Source organism: Ambystoma mexicanum, chromosome 7p, assembly GCF_040938575.1.
Source record: "Ambystoma mexicanum isolate Mex_15411 chromosome 7p, UKY_AmexF1_1, whole genome shotgun sequence".
NCBI classification, from domain to species: Eukaryota; Metazoa; Chordata; class Amphibia; order Caudata; family Ambystomatidae; genus Ambystoma; species Ambystoma mexicanum.
The window spans coordinates 946,509,078-946,528,982 of NC_090939.1; the positions used below are offsets into that span (position 1 = coordinate 946,509,078).

Sequence of the window (19,905 nt, forward strand, 5' to 3'; positions counted from 1 at the left end):
GAACCACTAGATCCTCCAACACTTTATGCTTGACATTGCCCAGATTCTGCTTAAAAAGAGCTGGGGGGGCTAGCTTCACAGTACTTGCCTCCCAACTCTGGAACACCCTACCACTCAACATTAAAACTATTAAGTCCTTCCAGAGCTTCAGGAAACATGTTATCGGTTGGCTCCTCAACAAAGAGTAGCACCACAAATATCTGGCTACACTCCCTTCTGATCACACATATATGTGAGCCCTGCAAACTGCTGTGTTTGAAACTGTAGTACCACCTAGATATGTGCGTACACCTCCCACTGCGTAACAAGGTCTGTATTTTCTGTAAATTGCTGTATATTGAAAATTGTATATCACAATTATGTAACAGTCTTCTTTAAGCGCCCTTCTACCTCTGGGTTTGGAGCGCTATACAAATAAATAAAACAAACAAACCTTGGATCTCGGAGGGACCCAAATCAGGACAGGTGCATCAGCGGAGACTACACAAGCCCAACGCCTCAATTAAGGATAGAGATGCTAACTAACCAACTCCACTAACAATTACCCCAGGCCCAGCCAACGGACCCACCGGGATGAGGCCGTCAACAGCACATCACTGCTCTCTTGCACTTTTCCTGCTTCCTCCCACTAGCCCAACCGCCCCCCCCCCCGCTCTCTTTCAGTGCCGCCAGAGGACCACTCTGGTGGCGATAGTGCACGGTACAAATGTCCTTTAACTTTAACATACAAATGTCCTTTAACATTAACATATGTCAGTGGACAAAAAAACAAGCTAGACATGTAAAGTCATCTGTGCTGTCACCATAGTACTTTGTACTATACTTTAGTGACTTTTTAGTTCCTGCCTGTTCCTGCCCCAGATACATCAGTGATGGAAGAAAGTGTGAGCCAGGCATGTGATGTCATCAGTGACATTTGTGATGTCATCTTTCATTTCCTGGGTGTTAGTGTTAGTGCACAGTGGTGCGGGCAGTTATGGTTGTTTAGCCTACCATAACTGGCCAATTTCAGGGGTTTTTCGGTTTTACTTCGAACCATAATGTCATGTTTATAAACTTTTTTTTGGTGAATTTCGCAACTTAACCAGAACGTCCCCTTAAAGTTTTTATGTATGTATGTATGTATGTATGTATGTATGTATCTATTACACACAGAATGGCAGAACATTTCTAGGGTAAGTAAGAACTTTTTTGTAACTCTTGACTCTTGAGTTGGTAACCAACCAACCCTTTTACAAGTAACGTTTAAACACTTATTCTCTCTTCTAGGCAAAAGGCCCAATCCTTTAAGTATTTTCCTTATTCTTGGAGCATGAGTGTTCAGTGCAGAAGTGGAGGGGGGGATACTATGGTGTTAGTGTCCGACAGGCAGTGTCAGGATAGGTTCTTAAGTAGCACAAGTCATAAGGAAGACTGTTCAAACAGGTGAGTATTTTACTTACGAGTTAGTTGAGGGTGCAGGGACTTCACAAAAGGCACCTTAGGAGGATTCAGCAGGGGCCTGAGTGCACTGGACGAGAGGACTCCCAATCACAGAAAACGCTGCAAAACTACACCAGAATCACAAGAGACTTAAGGGAAGTAAATACCCAAGTCAGCAGGAGGACATCAGGATCTGCAGCCAAAAACCTGGTCGTTGAATTCCTTAATCAAGAAGACCGGACACTAGAAAGACTTACAGCAAGGATAAAGGGGAATGCTCTAGACAAGGATTTCCTCGTGGCTGGATGCGGTTCTGTGGATTTGCCACCTGTTTCAGGAGTACCAAAGAAGGCAGAATTTCTCTGGTCGGATTCTCGTCGTTTGCAATGGCCAGCACTCTGGTGAGGGTACTTTCCGGACCCAAGAATAGTAGGATCACCTTTTCTTACCTTTTTTTTTGTTTCAGTTTTTTTTTTTGTGGGTCAAGCACACTCCGACATATGTGCATTGCTGAGGGGATTACCTAGTAACCTCTCATCCCACTTCTCGTGTAACCTTTTTGTTACACTGTCTTATATGGCTGGAGGCAGTGGTTACTTTTAATACCTTTTGTGCAGTTTACAAGCAGGCTGATTGCACAGTTGCAGTACAGCACCCCTGGGTGACCATTTTTCTAAAATGGCCCTTGTCTTTTTCTACCATTTTCGTTAGTCAGTGTTGGGGAGAATTCTCAGAAATGTGCTAATTCCCTTCTACCTTAGAGAACCCCAGTGCTTCTTGCTGGACTTTATTTCAATCCTGGAAAGAGTGGGACCTTTTTCCCACTCTCGTATTTTTCATTAATTTGAACACTGTTTCTTTAGGTTTTGGAGTCTGATAAACTCCATAGACATATTTGTACACAGCACCTCAGTGCACAGGGAAGTATTTCAGATTTCCCAAAGGTTCGAAAACCTTCTCTTGGTTGACCTACTGTTTGCAAGAGCAGTGAAGTGAAATTTACTTTACTTAAGTTATTAACTTTCTAGACCCAGCACACACTATCTTACAATAGGGCGATGGAGGGGTTACTTAGTATCCCCTTTTTTTGTCTAGTTTCATGTAACATTTGAAAGTTACCCTTTCTACAATGAATGGCTGGTGGCAGTGGTTTACTTTTTACTACCATTGAGTGTTTCTACCGCGGGCTGCAATTGCAGATGCAGTAAAGCACCCACGGGTGCCCATTTTGTTGTTGGAAAGGTCCTTATTGAGATTTACCCTGCGTGTTACTCTGCGCGCCAAGCCAGGTTTGGTCCCTTTATTAGTTTTCTTTGGCAGGATTCACTGGTGAAGCCCGCCTCTAGCTCCAGTGCGTCTGGCAGTACAGGAAGCGAGGGAGGTGCCCGAAACTCCCTGTGCTTAGTAATTTTTTTTTTTTTTTTTTTTTACTGGAATGCACACAAAGGTGGTTGGCTGGCTGTCCTTGGTGGACAAGCCACCCTGCTGTGTGACTGACGGCTAGTCTGCAAATGAATGGGAGAAACCTGCATAAAAGGTGAGACTTTTTGCTTGGAGGCAGTTGACCGCTGGACGAAGGAATCCGAAGAAAAACTTGGAAGAGACACCTGCTGCAACTCCTGGACTGTTGGTTTGCTCGGTGAAGCCCGGCTGCAGTGCTGAAGCTCTGAATTCGCCTTGTGTAGATAAGCCCTGCAAAGGACTTCTCCCTTTGGGTTGGTGGGACCAATCGACCCCAAGATGAACTCGTCTGGAAATCCTCTTGGAGCTGGCTGTACTTCCATTGCTGCTGCAGGAACCGATTGCCAGGGAGAGGAACACCAGAATGGAGCGAGTGTCTTGTCAGACCGGAGCTCCGGGAAGATCCTCCGGACTCCCATGAAGCAGGACTGACCAAGCCTGAGCCAACTCAACAGAGTGCTGGACCCCAGATCTGAGGAAAGTCCATAAGGTATCAGAGAACCCTGTGGTGATGCCATTTGCGAGAAGCTGAAACTGTGAAATGCTGCTGATCTGAAGTTTGACCATTGCTGCCGCCGACCTTCAATTCGCAGTGCAGGAGTCCCCAGATATGCTCCCTCTTGCCCCCACGACTGAGGCCCAGGAACAATGGGATCTGCAGACCTACAATAGGAACAGAAGCCAGCTGGAACCAATTGCCTCAGACATAAGGTACTGTAAAGCTAAGGGGTGCCTACCTACCTCGTGTTGTGTAGCCTTGCTAGCTCTCAGTCGAGACTTGTCTTGGTTGCCTTTGCAGAGTTGCTTGCAGCTTTGCCCCTCACAAGCCTCCCAGCTTGTGGCCCAACAGCAATTTCATTTTCTACAAAGATTTCCAAAACATTGTACAAGTCTTTTACTTACCTTTTTTAAAGAAGTGCTCCAGCTCCCCTAAACTTTTCTCAATTGATATTAGCTGTCCTGGCTCCCTGAAAGACTCTATCCTCTGGATTTGTACTTTAACTATCCCTCAACAAAAGTCGCACATTCTATTACGTGTGTAGCTGGGAAAGGATTAATTTACTTTGCATTGGGGGTTCAAAAGTACTTACCTGCTTAACAATATGTGTTCACCTTTTTTTATTCCCTAACTATTGTCCTTTTGACACCAAACTCAGTATTGCTCTAAATGTGCCAGTGAAATATCAATGTCCGCAGTATCCTAGTTATTTCAGTCACCGCAGGGTGTAGGAAGTATCTGTGTGCCATCCTAAATGGGTATCTACTGATTTATTGAAACTGTGTATTTTTGAAGTATATTGCGTTACATATATTGCTCCCTTCTAAAGACGGCTTATTCAAACTGACTGTTAAATAATTGTGTAATCAAGAAACCTTGAGTATAAGTATTATTTGGATACTTGTCACTGTGAATCTCTGTTGCAACCCTACAGCTCACATTAACCCTATTGAGATGCCTGGCGGCTCAGTCACTCTACCAACTTGTGTAGTACATGCTTATACCAAAGGTTGGGTTAACTATTGCCAAGAGGACAAGGCTGGTGCAGTCTCCCACAGGGTACTGCATACAATCTTGCCTAGCAGTCAATTCCTTTTGGACGTTTACTCTATGCTTTAGAATAGGTTTGGGTCCTTTGTGTGTGTTTGTCTTTGGTGGGTGAACGCCCTGAAGCCCGCCCAGTCTCCAGTATGTCTTGGAAGGCAGGAAGTGAGGGAAGAGCGTGAAACTTCACCGTCCTTTTGTCTGTAAGTCTGCCTGGCTGAACTCGGTTCTAACTGGGCCGCTAGCTATATTTTATATACCTTGTTTAAGTGGGTAAGAGTTTACTTGGATATCTGATTTCAAGGTACTGCTCTACAGCTCACAGCCCTCCTAAAATGAGCCTGGCTGCTCAGCCACTCTACCGACATGTGTAGTACAGGCCTATAAAGAGTTGGGTCCCTAATACTAAGCGAAGTCTTATGAAGTCCCACACCAGTTGGGCTTTAAAAAAAACATACCCAACACCCATAAAAAGAGTAAAAGACTAGGTGAGGGGGGGCTAGGGACAAGGTAAAATAGTTACCTAGTCTAAGAAAAGGTTTATCTGGTTGACGCAGGTCAGGAAGGTTTATCATAGATATGCCAATCTTGCCTAAAAGTATCCATGCGCACTAGTGTCCTGCAAAACAATTTTGCAAAGTTCTCCACCACCTACAATAAATCCAGTGAACCAAGTTAAGATAAATGCATTAAAAAGTTACCATTTGCAAATGAATGAAGACCTGTTATGAACAAGTGCATTACATTCAAGTGGATGGGAGTTCTTGATATTACATTTATTTTCAATGTCTAATGATTATCTGTTAACTCCTGTCTTCCAGCTGGTAATGAGTCCTGCCCTCAACCCCAGACTTCTGAACATCTGGCTGCCATAGAAATCATGAAACTGAAACACATTCTAATTCTACAAAACAAAATTGATTTGGTCAAGGAAAGTCAGGCAAAGGAACAGTATGAACAGATCCTTGCATTTGTACAGGGTGAGTTTGTTTTTCAACATTTGTAAACTCTGATTTATGGTGCATTGGGAGCGCTTAATTAGGTCAGTCTTGATATTCTATATTTTGATTATATTTTTCTTTATCACTGTTTAATGCATGCATAGGAATCCATGAAGTTATTATTGCCTCAAAAAACGAGGTCAACATTGTTGCATCAGTTGGTTGCATGTAAAAGGTGTTATGGGACAATATATCAACATGGCAGTCAATGTAGTACTTTTATTTTTTTTATTTTTTTATTTTTTCTTGACATTTACAGCATGTTACACATTTAAAAATAAGAAACCTCTTTTAATTTGATGCAGAAGTACAAATACTTCATATAGATCACAATATTAAATCTTTCAAAGCCAGGGTCCCCCCCTCTCAGTCTGGGACAAACCTTGCCATTCCGCTAAGTAGCGGCGGAATGAGGCCCATATGTCATTGGGTCTATTTACGAATTAGACTGTTGTGATGTAGCCCTCTTCAGATTCATTGATATGTCAAGTCTCTAACCCATGCCTGTACAGTTGGGGCAGACCTCACCTTCCAATTTCATCGCATGTTGTGTTTTGCAACTTCACTGGCCACATTAAAAGGTCTACCTATCTTAATAGGTAACTTACCAATAACACCCAGGAGATATTTCAATGGGGTGGAGGGGGGGGGGGTCTAGTATGTTACTAGTATCTACCATTCTCACCCAGAACTGGAAAATGGGTGGACAAGCCCAGTACATGTGGAATGAGTCCGCCTCCATGGCCTGACACTTAGGGCAGCAGGCCAGTTTATTCTAGTTGAATTTCGCCATTTTCCCTGGGGTAAAGTGGAGGTGATTCAGGACTTTAAATTGTATTAATCTCCGGTTCGCATTGAGGGAAATGGTTTTCGTGAGTTGGCAGTAACCGGTCCATTGAGTCTCATCTAGTGGCTTACCCAGGTCTTTCCCATATCGCTTTCATGCTGTTCTCCGCGGGGGAATGGGACTGAGTAGTTCTATATAACGTGGCGGTGCCACCAGTAACCGCTTTGAGGGCATAATGACAGCCATGAAGGGGTGAGTCACAGGCTCGGAGGGAAAGGAGGGCCACTGATGGCTAAATGCTGCTTTCATCCCATGACCTATTTTAGCCTGGACTTCTCCCAGCGTCACTAATGTACTGTTAAATGTTAAAGCTATTTGTACCGCGCACCGTCGCCAACGGAATTGGTCCCCAGGCGGATCTGTAAACCGTAAAGGTAGGGATGGGTTAGTAAGGTGAAGAAGGGAGTAGGATAGTGAGAGGGGTGGTGTTCTGTTGGCAGCTTCAGCTCCGTATACACCGGGTGCTGAGCTTTGGTGCGGGGATCAGAGTCAGTCCACGTGTGCTGTTGTTCCGGCTTGTGTTGCATTGTTAAGTGCGTGCGGCTTGTTGTGCGAGAGATGGTTGTGAGTTTTTTGAGAGAGATAAGTATGCAGAGTTTGAGCTTATATTGGTTAGTGGGTTACCTGACCTTTACCACGCTAACATTCATGACTCCGAGTGCGACACCCGCCGTCCCCCACACTCCCATCCAGAAGCAGCGCTGGTCAATGTTTAGGACTTCATCCAGGTGTGGTCATGCCAACCCTCACACCCCCATCCAGATGCTGCGCAGGCTGACTAGAGGACTGGTCCAGGTCTGGGCATGCTAGCATTCACAACTCCATCCGAGCGCCACGCAAGCTGGTGTTCACAATTCTAGGCGTGGCACATGCTAGCATTCACGTTTTTCTGGGCATGGTATCCTTCAAACAATCCTATCCAGATGCGACGCAGGCCAACGTCTATCTAGATGCGTCTGCCGGTTTGGATGTGTTCGTCCGGTACGTATGAGTGGGGGAGTCACTTGGGGGCCTTTGTCTGGGTCTAGGTATGTGGCCAGTCTCTGCAGCCTTCCTTATTGGCTATTTTCCATGATGTCTTATGCTCTGTCGACTGGTTGGTTATTTGGTTTGAGTGTTTGTCCAATTTGAGAGTGGTTGAGGTTGGAGATATTTTGTCATTGTTTTAATGTCTGGGCATTCTAGTGCATCTCCATCGTGGTTACGCTTTGAAGAGCCATGATTTGAGGAGTTTCCTGAATGCTAGGTGGTTTGTTGTATTCCGTATATTCTTGGGTAGGTCATTCCATGTTTTGGGTGCCTGGTGAGAGAAAGACGATCCTGAGTTTTTTTCTGTTGTAGGGTTTTGGTTCCAGGCGTATGTCGGTGCTTGATCTTAGTGTTCTTGCCGGTTGGTGTAGGCGTAGTGTTGCTTCGGAATTCTGCGCCTTGTTTGTGTATTGCTCTGTGCGCGATGCACATGGCCTTGAACTTCATTTGTTGTTTCAGTGGTAGCCAGTGTAGTATTTTTAGCGCCAGTGTGATGTGTTCTCTTCTGGGTAGCTTGAGGAGGAGTCTGGCTGCTGCATTTTGTATGCGTTGCAGTTTTTTTGGAGGTCGTTCGTGTGTGCCCAGGTATAGGCTATTGGCATAGTCCACTCTGGACATGATCAGAGCGATGATGGGAAGTGTTTTGTTGGCGAATGACGAACGGTAGGATCCTTTTTGCTGCTGCAGGAGGAAGAAACATTTCTTGATTACCGAGTTTACTTGTGGCTCCAGAGTGAGGTTATCCATCAGGGCCCCTAGGTTTTTTACAGTTGATGATGGTTCTGGTGTGGTGCCGAGCTCTCTTGGCCAGGAGATGTAGTTGATGTCTCCTCCCTTTTTTGAGACAATCATTATCTGTTTTGTCCGTGTTGATTTTGAGATGGTTGAGGTTCATCCAGTTGAATATGTCACAAAGGCAATTCTCTAGTGTGATGTTTTCTTCTCGGGTGTCTTGTATGTTGAAGATTATTTGAGTATTGTCGGCGTAGTTGTAGCATGTGGGCCGTGTTTTTTGATGAGTTTGATTAATCGGTACATGTAAATGTTGAATAGAAGCGGGGCGAAGGATGATCCTTGTGGTACTCCCGCACGTGGAGACTCTGGGTTTGGATTTGCAAGATTTCATCCATATTGTTTCTCTTCTGTTTGTTAGGAAGGATTTAATCCATAGTAGGGCAGTGTCTGTTATCCCTAGTCCTTCTAATCCCTTTGAGGATGGCGTGGTTGACGGTGTTGAAGTATGCAGACAGATCAAGGAGGATCAGGGTGGTGCTGTTTGAGTCTGCGTTTGTTTTTAGGGCGTCCCATATTGAGAGGAGAGCCGATTCGGTTCCTCTCATAGGTCTGAAGCCAACTTGTGCCTGGTCTAGTAGGCAATGCTCTTCTATGAATTCTTGGGTTATTTGGTAGACGTACGTTTCTAGTAGTTTGGCTATGTAGGGTATGTTGGAGATGGGTCTATAGTTAGATAAGTACTCTACGTTTCCTGTTGTGTTTTTGAGTAGCGGCTTGATGTAAGCCGATTTGAAGGCCTGCTGTACTTTACCTGTTGAGATTGAGAGGTTGAGGAGGTTTCTGTGGTATTCCATGGGGGTTCCTTGTTTGAGAATATATGTCCGGGGGGGCAAGGGTCTTCAGGAGAGCCCGATTTGTTGCTTTGGTTTACCAGTTTGACGAAAGCCTCAACTGATATTTCTGGGAAGTTTTGTAGTTTGCGTGTTCCTAGTCTGTGTCGGTGGGGTTTGAGCTGTGTACACTTGGTCTGTTTTGTATGGTGTGTTAGATGGAGGTTATTTTGTTTTTGAAGTGGTCTCCGAGGTCCTCGCAAAGTTTTGTCGATGGTGTTGGTGGGTTGTTGCCCGCCGGTGGGTTTTTTATTTCGTTTATGATTTTGAATAGTTCTTTTTGAGCATTTGGTGCTCTGAAGATTCGGTTGTCGTAGTGTTTCCTCTTCGCTTTTTGTATTTCCTTTTTATATGCGCGGATCTGTTGTAGGAATTTCAATTTGTTTGCGGTGGTGGTGTTGTTCCTCCATTCAGATTCTAGTTTTTGGTTTTTTCCTTTTCATGGTTTTGAGTAGTGGGGTGAACCATTTTGCTGTAGTTTTCTTGCGTGACGGGGTGAAGGGCTTTTCTTTGGTGATGTCGTCAAGGGTTGTTGCGATCCAGGTATGAAGTATGGCAACTTTTATGTCTAGGTCTGCTTCTTCCACGGTTAATGCTTGCGGTTTGCTGAGTTCTAGGAGCTCGGTTAGGTTGGAGTTTTTTTATGGTTCTCCAATTTCTTTTCATCATGATGGGTTGTTTTTCTTGTTGCTTTTTTTGTCGAAGCGACCGTTGTGATTATGAATGGAATAATGAGGTGGTTGCTCCAAAGAATTTGAATTGGGGGTGCCGTCGTGATGAGGTCCTTGTTGGCGAAGATTGCGACAAGTGTGTGCCTGCTGAGTGGGTTGCTCCTTTGACTAGTTGTAGGTTCATGGCTGCTAGTTGGGCGGTTAAGGATTTTTGTGTGGTTGTGGTTTCTTCGTCGAACCAGATGTTGAAATCTCTGAGGATGATCAGATGATTGTACTTGATGGCTAGGGTGGTGATTGCTTCTGTGAAAGCGTCTACGAAAGTCGTATTGTAGGTTGGTGGTCTGTATATCGGTATGAATTTCAGGTGGGTTGTGGATCTTCCATTTTGATAGCCAGTTGTTCCTTGTGGATGATCGCTAGTCCAACCCCTCTTTTGGATTTTCTGTTTGTTTGGATGCATTTGAAGTCTGCCGGCAGTTGTTGAGTGATCTTGTAGTTGTCGTCTAGCCATGTTTCGTTTACAAATAGGATGTCTATACCTCCTTCTGACAGGAGGTTGTATATTTCCGTTGAGTGTTTGGACATTGACCTTGTGTTTTATTAGATTACAGTGGATTCTCTGGGTGAGATTTTGTTTTGAGGTTATTTGTTGCTCTAGTTTGAATGTGTCTGCTCGTGGTGTTTCCGCATTGAAGTCGGTAGGATGAAGAACGGCGACAGCCGCTTCTTCATTGAAGCGGTCTAGTAAGTTGATAACAGGGCTGATTAGTCTTGGTGTTTCTGCTGTGATGCTACTCGGTTGACGATCAGCGGTGGTTTCTTCATTGGGTCTGATTATTGTGTGGCTGGTGGTGATGCTGGTTGTTGGTACTTCGCCGTGTTGTGCGGGATGTAGTGGAAATCGATGTTGCCCCTCTGTTCTTGTAATGTAAGGGGTAATGGGGTCGGAGCCCTCCCACTCTTGAGTGTCCCTGTCTTTTTTCCGCGTGTATCAGGAAATTCTTTGCATGTTTAGAGGTTTCCGTGTTGGGGTGTCGGTGTACCGTGGTTGTTGCGAGGTGAGGTATAAGGATTTTTCTCTTGTGGATTTTGCTCCGGTTGTGGCTGTTTTAGGCGTGGTTTCTTCCAGTAGGGCTGTTTCTTGTGGGTTCTGTCGGTGTTGTGTGTTTGCATCTCTTGTTGCACGATCTTGTTCTTTCTCGGCGTCCTTTTCTGGTACGGGCCATTTTTCAGTCTAGGCGCTGGTGTGGTAGTTGGTCCTCTACGCTGTGCGGTCACAGTGACCTCGGGTTTCCTTCTCTGGATACGCTGGGGTGTTCTCTGGTTTAGTGTTTCCTGTCGGTGGGTAGGGTATGCTTCCTAAGGGTGCACTGTCGGTGGAGGTGGGGGGGGTAGGGTGTTAACGGTCCGCTGGTATGGGATTTAGTTGGGTTATGTAGTGGAGGGTTTCCGGGATTGGTAGGGTACTGAACTAAGCACAGTCAGATTATTTGAGAGATCTGTATAGTGAGCGAGAGTCCTGTCCGTGCAATCTAATCATCACACAGTGCCGTTCGGAGACAGGGCTCCTGCTAAGTTTGAGAGACCTGCCCAGTGGGGAGAGACGTCCACCAGTGTAATCTAGACACCAAACAGTGCGGTTTGGAGACAGAGCCCCTGTTAAACTTTGTGAGACCCGCGCAGTTGGAGAGAGGCCTATCAGTGCAGTCTAAACATCCTACAGGGTAATTTGTGGGGAGAGCCCCTGCTAGATTTGAGAGACCTGTATAGTGGAAGAGAGGCCTATCAGTGCAACCGAAACATCATGCAATGCAATTAGGAGACAGAAACCCTGCTAAACTTGAGGGACCCGCACAGTGGGAGAGAGGCCTATCAGTGCAGTCTAAACCTCATACAGTGCAATCAGGAGAAGAACCCCTGCTAAATATGGGAGACCTGTATAGTGGGAGAGAGGCCTATCATTGCAACCTAAACATCATACAATGTAATCGGGAGACCGAACCCTTGCTAAATTTGAGACCTTTATAGTGGGAGAGAGGCCTATCCGTGCAACCTAAAGATCATGCAATGCAATTAGGAGATAGAACCCCTGCTAAATTTGAGAGACCTGTATAGTGGGAGAGAGGCCCACCAGTGCAGTCCAAACCTCATACAATGCAGTCAGGAGACCGAACCCCTGCTAAATCTGAGAGACCTGTATAGTGGGAGAGAGGCCCACCAGTGCATTCCAAACCTCATACAATGCAGTCAGGAGACAGAACCCCTGCTAAATTTGAGAGACCTGTATAGTGGGAGAGAGGCCCACCAGTGCAGTCCAAACCTCATACAATGCAGTCAGGAGACAGAACCCCTGCTAAATTTGAGATCTGTATAGTGGGAGAGAGGCCTATCGGTGCAATCCAAACCTCATACAATAATAAAGACTTTGGGTTTGGTAAGTGGCTTGGAGTCTGGGGTAGAGTAGCTGCTCCAATCCTGACCCAGGCCACTCCTACCTTACAGGTCCTTGTAGTTGCTGGTTGACGGCTGGCCACTGGCTTCCCCCTGCGGACACCTCCTGGAGCCGCCTCTGTTGGAGCCGCCCTTGGCCTTTGGGCCCTTAGCGGTTCTGTTTTCTGAGAGGAAAATAAAGACTTTGCTGCACTCGCCACGTATATATAAAAAAAAAAATATATATATATATATATATATATATATATTCCGCATCAATGCCCCACGGCAGCACAGCCATCTGTTCTTCAGGAGTACTGGGTATGGATTGGCCGCCTGTCAGGAAGAGGCACGCCATGCACTAGTGGCCGGGTCGCACCGCCAATAGCTAAGCGAATCTGATCAAAGGAGGGCGGCTTATACAAATTACGTTGATCTTCACATCGATACCTCCCACTATTGCACACGCCCCTCAAGTAAAATACTATAATAACAAAACTAACACCGGCAATGTTACGCATTGAACAAGTCATGAAACGAATAGTTGCCGGTTACAAAAGTTACGGTGATAGAAGTGTACTGTAAGGACAGACTCTCTGTTAAAGGCCTGTGTAAACCACGTGATGAACGTACACGGAAAAGAAAAAAAAGAAAGAGAAACGCGAACAATTTATGACAACATTGGAACTGTCACACTTTCAATGACTTGTGCTTATATTTCCTGGTTCCTATTTGTTACGGCACATGCTACGCAACCCATACTCCTTCCAGTACGGCACAATAAAAGGTCTGAACACTGAAACGGACATACTATTCGAGGTGTCTACTGCACTACTGTGTATGGTGGACAGTTTAATTTCATAAACCACAACTCAGCCTGTCTACTTTGTATAGTGCCTAACAAAGATGGTTTCAGATTTTCCAGGCACGATTTTATAGCCGCTGATTTTTTTTTTTTCTTGTAACTCAATAAAGGCATAGTATGGCATTGCAAGGGGTCCAACCTCCTCACATGTTTCTGCCAGAAGTAGAACCACCAATTCTTCCATGGAAGCGATGGCTTAAGGCATTTGAACACTATGCCCATGTGGTCTGTGGCGCGACTTACAGTATTGAAAGAAAAAAAATCTGTTGTTGCACTGCCTAGGTCCTGCTGGACAGGAGAAATTTGAGGATCTCCCAGAGCTATGATGAATTAGGGGACATGAACGAATATGAAGTAGCTATAACTAAACTCGATAGACACTATGACAAAAAAATGAGTACCATACTTGAAAGATACAAATTTGGCAAACGGGTTCAGGAAAAGGATGAGACGGTGGAGCAATATGTTACAGCCATGAGAAAACTGGCTCGTAATTGTAAATTCAATGGACAACTAGAGGAGCGAATTAGGGACCAATTCATGCTTGAGTGTATAAGTGGTAAAGTCAGAGAGAGACTATGATCCGAAGACGATCCCTCACTTGATGTAGTTTTAAGATTGGCCAAAGAAGTTGAACACACAAACATGTAATGACCTTGGAGAACACAGTAAAGGACATATCGCTCAAGCCATCTGTCAGCATGATACAGCCTGAACAGGAGGAAGATAGAAGTGTGATAAGAGGTGCTAGGAAGAATAAACTATCACCATACCGCAATAAGATGATGTTGAATCAAAACAATTCACGGCGCAGGGGTACAGGGAACCCTGAGGTATGTAGGAGTCGTGCAATAGTGAAGGGACCAGATAGAGTGGACTTTGGGAGGACCGATAGATTCGAGACCATCAGAATGCCCACGTTGGGAGGAGAACATCAAAACAGGGGACAGATTTCCCAGAGTGGAAGGGGAAGGACTAGACAAAGAGGATGTTAAAGGCGCGGCAGTCCATCTCACTGGGCGAATAATGTCCAGCGCTGAAAATTGTCTGCAGGAGATGTGGAGGTAAAGGACATTTGGCAAAATGTTGTAGGACCAACCAGAATGATGATCATACCTCTAACTGGATTGGGGACAATGATGAAGAGGAAGAATGTGTGTTCATGGTTTCCGATGAAGACACACAAATCGAAAGTCCCAGAGCGAAGATTGTTGTGAATGCTTCTCCTGTTATGATGGTGGATTCAGGCGCCAAATATACCCTTATTCCAGAGGAGATGTGGAGGACGTGTGGACCGGAATATCTACATGAAGTAGATGTGAAGCCCAAATCCTATGGGGGAGCTAGGATAGACCTGATTGGGTGGTTTATGGCCAAATTAGAATTTACGGACACAGGCATGTGGTCGCATTTACGTTTCAAAGAGAGAAGAGACGGCTTTACTTAGTTGGACCCATCTGAAATTACTGAAAGTACGATTGGACCCAATTGCCGATGACCCAGTATTCCAAGTTGAAGGGAGCAACATTGAAACTATCCAGAAAATTAAGGATGATATATTCAAAGATGATGTAATTGGTTGCCTAAAGGGATTTTCACATCGCATAATACTCAAGTCTGGTTCTAAGCCCATAGCCCAAAAACTCAGATGCGTACCGTTGGCTCTCCCGACTGACGTTAAAAAGGAACTACTCAAATTGGGAGAACAGGGCATCATAGAGAGGATTGACGCTGCAGAGTGGGTGTCTCCGATGGTCATAGTGAGGAAACGAACAGGAAAAGTGAGATTGTGTGTTGATATGAGGGAATTGAACAAGTGCGTGGTCCCGGATAGGCACATATTGCCTAACATACAGGAACTAATATCAACGCTAGGGACTGCGAAAGTGTTCTCTACTTTGGACCACACAGGCGCTTATCACCAAGTCAAACTACATGATGACTCCAAATATCTTACTGCGTTCATTACACCGGAAGGTCTTTACCAATTTCGGAGGATGCCTTTTGGCTTAATATCCGCTGCCTCAGCCTTTCAGAGGGTTATGCAGAGAATACTAGGAGATGTGGAAGGAGTTGTATTCTTTCAGGATGACCTATTAGTCTACGCCAATGATCAGAAGGAGCATAATTTGAGACTGAATAGAGTGCTACAGAAACTGCACCAGGCAGGTATGGTATTGAGTAAGGGCTAATCTAAAATGGACAGAAAAGAAATTGAATACCTAGGACATGTAATATCTGGAGAAGGCATCAAACCAAAGAAGGATTTAGCGGACTCCATCAAATCTATGATTGTACTGAGTAACAAGGAACAACTCAGAACCTTCCTTGGCATGGCAGAATATTATGCAAAATTCATAGAAAACTATTCAGACCATACACTGGAATTAAGGAAACTGTTGAAAATGAACAAAAAATGTGTGTGGAATAAAGGGAGTGAAAAAGAATGTTGCTTCATTAAAGAAGCTCTTGCTAGAGCCCCGGCTCTTCAAAGCTTTGTAAGAGGAAGGAAAACTGTAATTACAACTGATGTGAGTGAAGTGGGACTTGGTGCGTCCTTATCACAATACCATGATGGGCAAGCATTTGTGATTGTGCCAGAGAAGTTTCGGAATTTTGTGTGGGGGAGTACGTTTCAGTATACATACAGATCACAAGCCTTTAGTGGAAATCTTCAATACCAAAGGTCTCGACAAAGTATCTAGTAGGATCAGGAAATGGGTGTCTAGACTCCAAGAGTTCAACTTCAAAGTTGTACATATTCCGGAATCAAGGAAAATTACAGCGGACTGTTTCACGTCTGACTGGTTTGGAGGATGCGGATGATGATCCCGAAGAACATTAAGCTGTTTGTGTAGTATCCAATCAAGCAATATCTGAACAGTATTGGAAGGATGAAATGGAGAAAGATGAGACATTAAGGGAGGTTGTGAGAAATGTCGAAGGTAGATGGAGGAAGAACGAGGTGTTTCGTTCGGAAGTCAAAGCATTCTGGGATGTAAGAGAAGAACTGTATTTGCAGAGTGGCTATCTTATGAAGGGGGATAAGATGATACCTCCTACCAACCGCAGAGAAGATAATGCATCTAGGTCACGAAGGCTACCAAGGCATTGTAAAGACAAAAAGAAGGATCAGAAATACATATTGGTGGCCCGGATGTGATTGTCAAATAGAGGACCGTCTCAGAAAGTGTATCCTTTGCTCGTAAAGCGATAAAGTATGCATGGGTGCTAGTTATCCGATGGTGTTGAGAGATTGGCACTATATGGAGTGATGGGTGTTCAACTTTTGGTTTGGTACTCGTTGACATGTTAACCAGATGGGTTGAGATTACTTTCTTGCCACAGGTTACTACACAGAAGGTAATTTAATTCCTGGAAGAACTGTGTGACCGAGAAAGGTATGCCCAAGAAATCCTCACAGACAATGGTTCTCAGTTTAAATCCAAAGAAATATATTTGAGTGATAGATCCATTACTCCTAAGTGTTGTGCAATATACCATCCCCAAGCCAATGGTATCGTGGAGCGATGTAATAGAGTAATCAAGGATGCCATAAAGTTAGCGTGGGCGAATGGTAAAGATTGGAAAAGAGCTGTTAAGGATACACTGTTGGCTCACAGATTTACCCCTCACAGCACTACGGGTGTGTCTCCCTTCGAGCTGAGTAGGGCCAGAAAAGCGAATACAAAACTTTTCCCAGGTTGGATGAGTGCGATAGCAGGTAATGAAGTTAATCTGGATGTGGTGAAAGACAGCGTGGTACAGAGACAATTAAATAGTAAGAGATTGCATGATAGCAAGTACTTTAGGAGAAGACATGAGCCACAAGTGGGTTTAGTGAGGATAAAACTTCCAGTAACATTGAGAAAAGATGGATGTCACTGGTCTACACCTATTAGAGTAGTAGAGGTATTTTCTCATGCTGTAAAAACCAAGGATGGCAGGATATGGAATAATGAAAGAGTGATGGTTCTAAGGGATGAATGTTTGGAAATTAATTCCCATTGGAGGGAGTGAGATGAGCAAAGAGAGGAGTGCAGTGTATGATGGAAGAGGTACAGGTGATTGTGAATGGAGCGAGAATAGGAGGGCTAGGCTGACCTGTAGTGTATCTTCCTTGGCAAACTATCCAGATAGCCATCAGGAAGAGGCTAAGAAGAAGTCCAGAGCCGGAAGAAACTACGGACGACCGAGACATCTTTCAGGCTATGTGAATCAACAAGTTTGATGTGGTCCCATAAGGAAGGGGGATGTGTAGTGTCCTTAGTATGCTTTACATAACACGTGAGACCTGCACAGTTTGTGAGTACAGCACAAGGGACTAGAATGAGATGAGGATTCCACGTTGGAATGCAGCAGGGTGACAGTTGGAAGGGAGGAGGAGAGAATAGACGTTTGCAGTTCATGTCTCCTTACATAGTATAATATCTTTATAAAACAGTAATACTAATGATAAAATATATATGAATAAATATACATTTATTTTCCCATTTATTGTCACCGTTACTTCATGCTGGAATCTTCCAGCAGCTCGGGTCCATCTTAAAAGTGATGCTTTCCGTTTGGTGTTCCTCTCCCTGGCACTTCGATTCCAGCAGTGCAAGTACAGCCAGGATGTCCAAACTAGTTCACTTTGGAGTTGATTGGTCCCACCAACTAAAGGGGAGAAGTCGTCCTTGCAGGACTTTGCTAGTCAAGGCGAATTCGGAGCTTCAGCACAGCAGCAGGGCTTCACTGGGCAAACCAACGGTCCAGGAATTGCAGCAGACATATCTTCCAAGTTCTTCATCGGATTCCTTCGTCCAGTGGTCGACTCTGCCTGTAAGCCAAAAGCCTTGCCTTTTATGCAGGTTTCTCCCATTCATTCCAGCCTAGCTGTCAACACACAGCAGGGTGGCTGTCCGTGCCGGACAGCCAGCCGACCAATCACCTTTGGGTGCATTCCTGTAACAAAGGGGATTAAGCACAGGAAGTTTCAGGCACCTCGCTCACTGCCTGCTCCTACCAGACATACTGGAGTCAGAGACGGGTTTCACGCGTGAATCCCGCCAAAGACCAAAAGAACAAAGGGACCAAACCTGGCTTGGTGTGCAGAGTAAGTCTCAAGATGGACCTTTGCAACAAGAAATGGCAAAAAGACTGGGGCCATTTTGACAAAAAAGTGCACCCATGGGTGCCTTACTGCAGCTGCGAATGCAGCCCGCTGTAAAAACACAACAGTAGTAAAAAGTAAACCACTGCCACAAGCCATTAATTATAGAGAGGGTAACCTAAAAATGCTACATGAGAAGCTAGACAAAGGGGATACTAAGTAACCCCTCCAGCACCCTATGGTAAGATAGTGTGTGCTGTGTTTAGAAAGTTACAAAAGGTAAGTATAGTCAATTTCACTTCACTGCTCTTGGAAACAGTAGTTTAACCAAGAGAAGGTATTTGAGCCTTTGGGGAAAATGAAGACTCCCTGTGCCACTGCACTGAAGGTGATGTGTGTCACAATGTAAAGATGATGCCTATGGAGTTTGTCAGACTCCAAAGATGAAAAAGAAACCGGGTCAAAATCACAATACAAATACATGAGTGAGAAAAAGGGCTCTCTCTCTCCAGTTTAGAAATTGTCCTAAAGTCCAGCAAAAGAGCTGGGGGTCTCTAAGGTAGAAGGGAATTAGCACATTTGTGAGAATTCTCCCTAACAGCGGCGGTTCCAGTCTCACACGTTTGCTCTTGTCCAGCTTGAAATCAATTTAGCTCAGCTCTTGCTGAGAGGCTTGTGGCCTGCTGTAATTTTCCTAAACCATAACGTGGATTCTGAAATGTTAGTGCTATTCTATATTCTCCTTAGGTTAATTAGGTGCAGTACAGACCTGTGTGAACTACTGTTCACAAGAATAGTAAAGTGAAATTGACTTGCTGTTAGGCAACATTGTTTGTAGTAACCCTAGCGTGGACTGTAACATATCCCTTTGACACTTAAATGCAATACTGAGATTGTGGGAAAAGGTTTCGGGAAGGAAACAAAGGTTAACAAGTTTCTCTGAACAGGTAAGTACACTAGAATCTCCCAATGAAGTATAGGTTAACCGTTGCCCAGCTATACAAGTAACTTATGTATGACTTTTTTTGAGGGACAGGTAAACAGTCAAAGGGTCAAGATGCAAGCAACTCTGAAAAAGGTAGCAAATGCAAGTCTCCAGTGAGAGCTAGCAAGCTACACAGAACAAGAGGCAAGTACCCCTAGTACCACTTATAATGCACGCTTAGTTTATCTAAATTAGATGATCCCCATTGGGGATGGCACCCAGACACTTCCTACACCCAACTTTTGGCCTTAGAGTGATTCTATTTTTTCTACAAAGACTTCTAAAACATTGTGCAAGACATTTACTAACCTGCAAGGACTTCAGCTCACCTAGACTTTTGCTCAATTAACATTGGCTGGGCTGGCTCCCTGAAAGACTCTTCTCACGTTTGACTTTGTGCGTTACCTTTCCTCTAGGAAAGGGTTAATTTACTCTAAGGTAGAAGGGAATTAATACAAATGAGAATTCGCCCTAATAGTTGGGTTAACTATTGCCAAGCAGTCAAGGCTGGTGCAGTCTACCACAGGGTACTGCGTACTGCATACAATCTTGCCTAACAGTGACGCACAGCACATTCAGTATTTGTGTAAGTATCTCTGAATATTGTATTATTGAGTTATGTGAAGCATTAAATGTGTAAATAAAGCCTTGGAGAAAAAAACTCTCCCTAACACTACTTTCGAAGGGATTGTGTCCTCCGATGTATTCCTTCTCTTTGATAATTCGTCTCCAGCTTGCTGGTCTCGGAAATTTTTTCTCTGTAGAGGGCGCTGCGCGTCGATGTCCGCCGAGTCGATGTCCCTCGACAGCCACCATATCGGCGCCAACGTCACCATGCCCATAAATAGCCACGCGCGGCGTCCGTTGCTCAGTTCCGTTTTGTAGTATAAGATAAGTCATGCCTGAATTGGTTATTGACCTTGAAGGA

General features: G+C 44.6%; 1 protein-coding gene across 1 annotated transcript in view; it reads left to right on the top strand.

The window, feature by feature from the left end:
• The window catches only part of EIF2S3 (eukaryotic translation initiation factor 2 subunit gamma), a 339,722-nt gene that overhangs the window by 163,174 nt on the left and 156,643 nt on the right, over positions 1-19,905 (top strand). Inside the window, exon 6 of the mRNA XM_069637284.1 lies at positions 5,248-5,406. Within this exon, the coding sequence (XP_069493385.1) occupies positions 5,248-5,406 (159 nt within the window). The remainder of the gene's footprint in view (positions 1-5,247; positions 5,407-19,905) is intronic.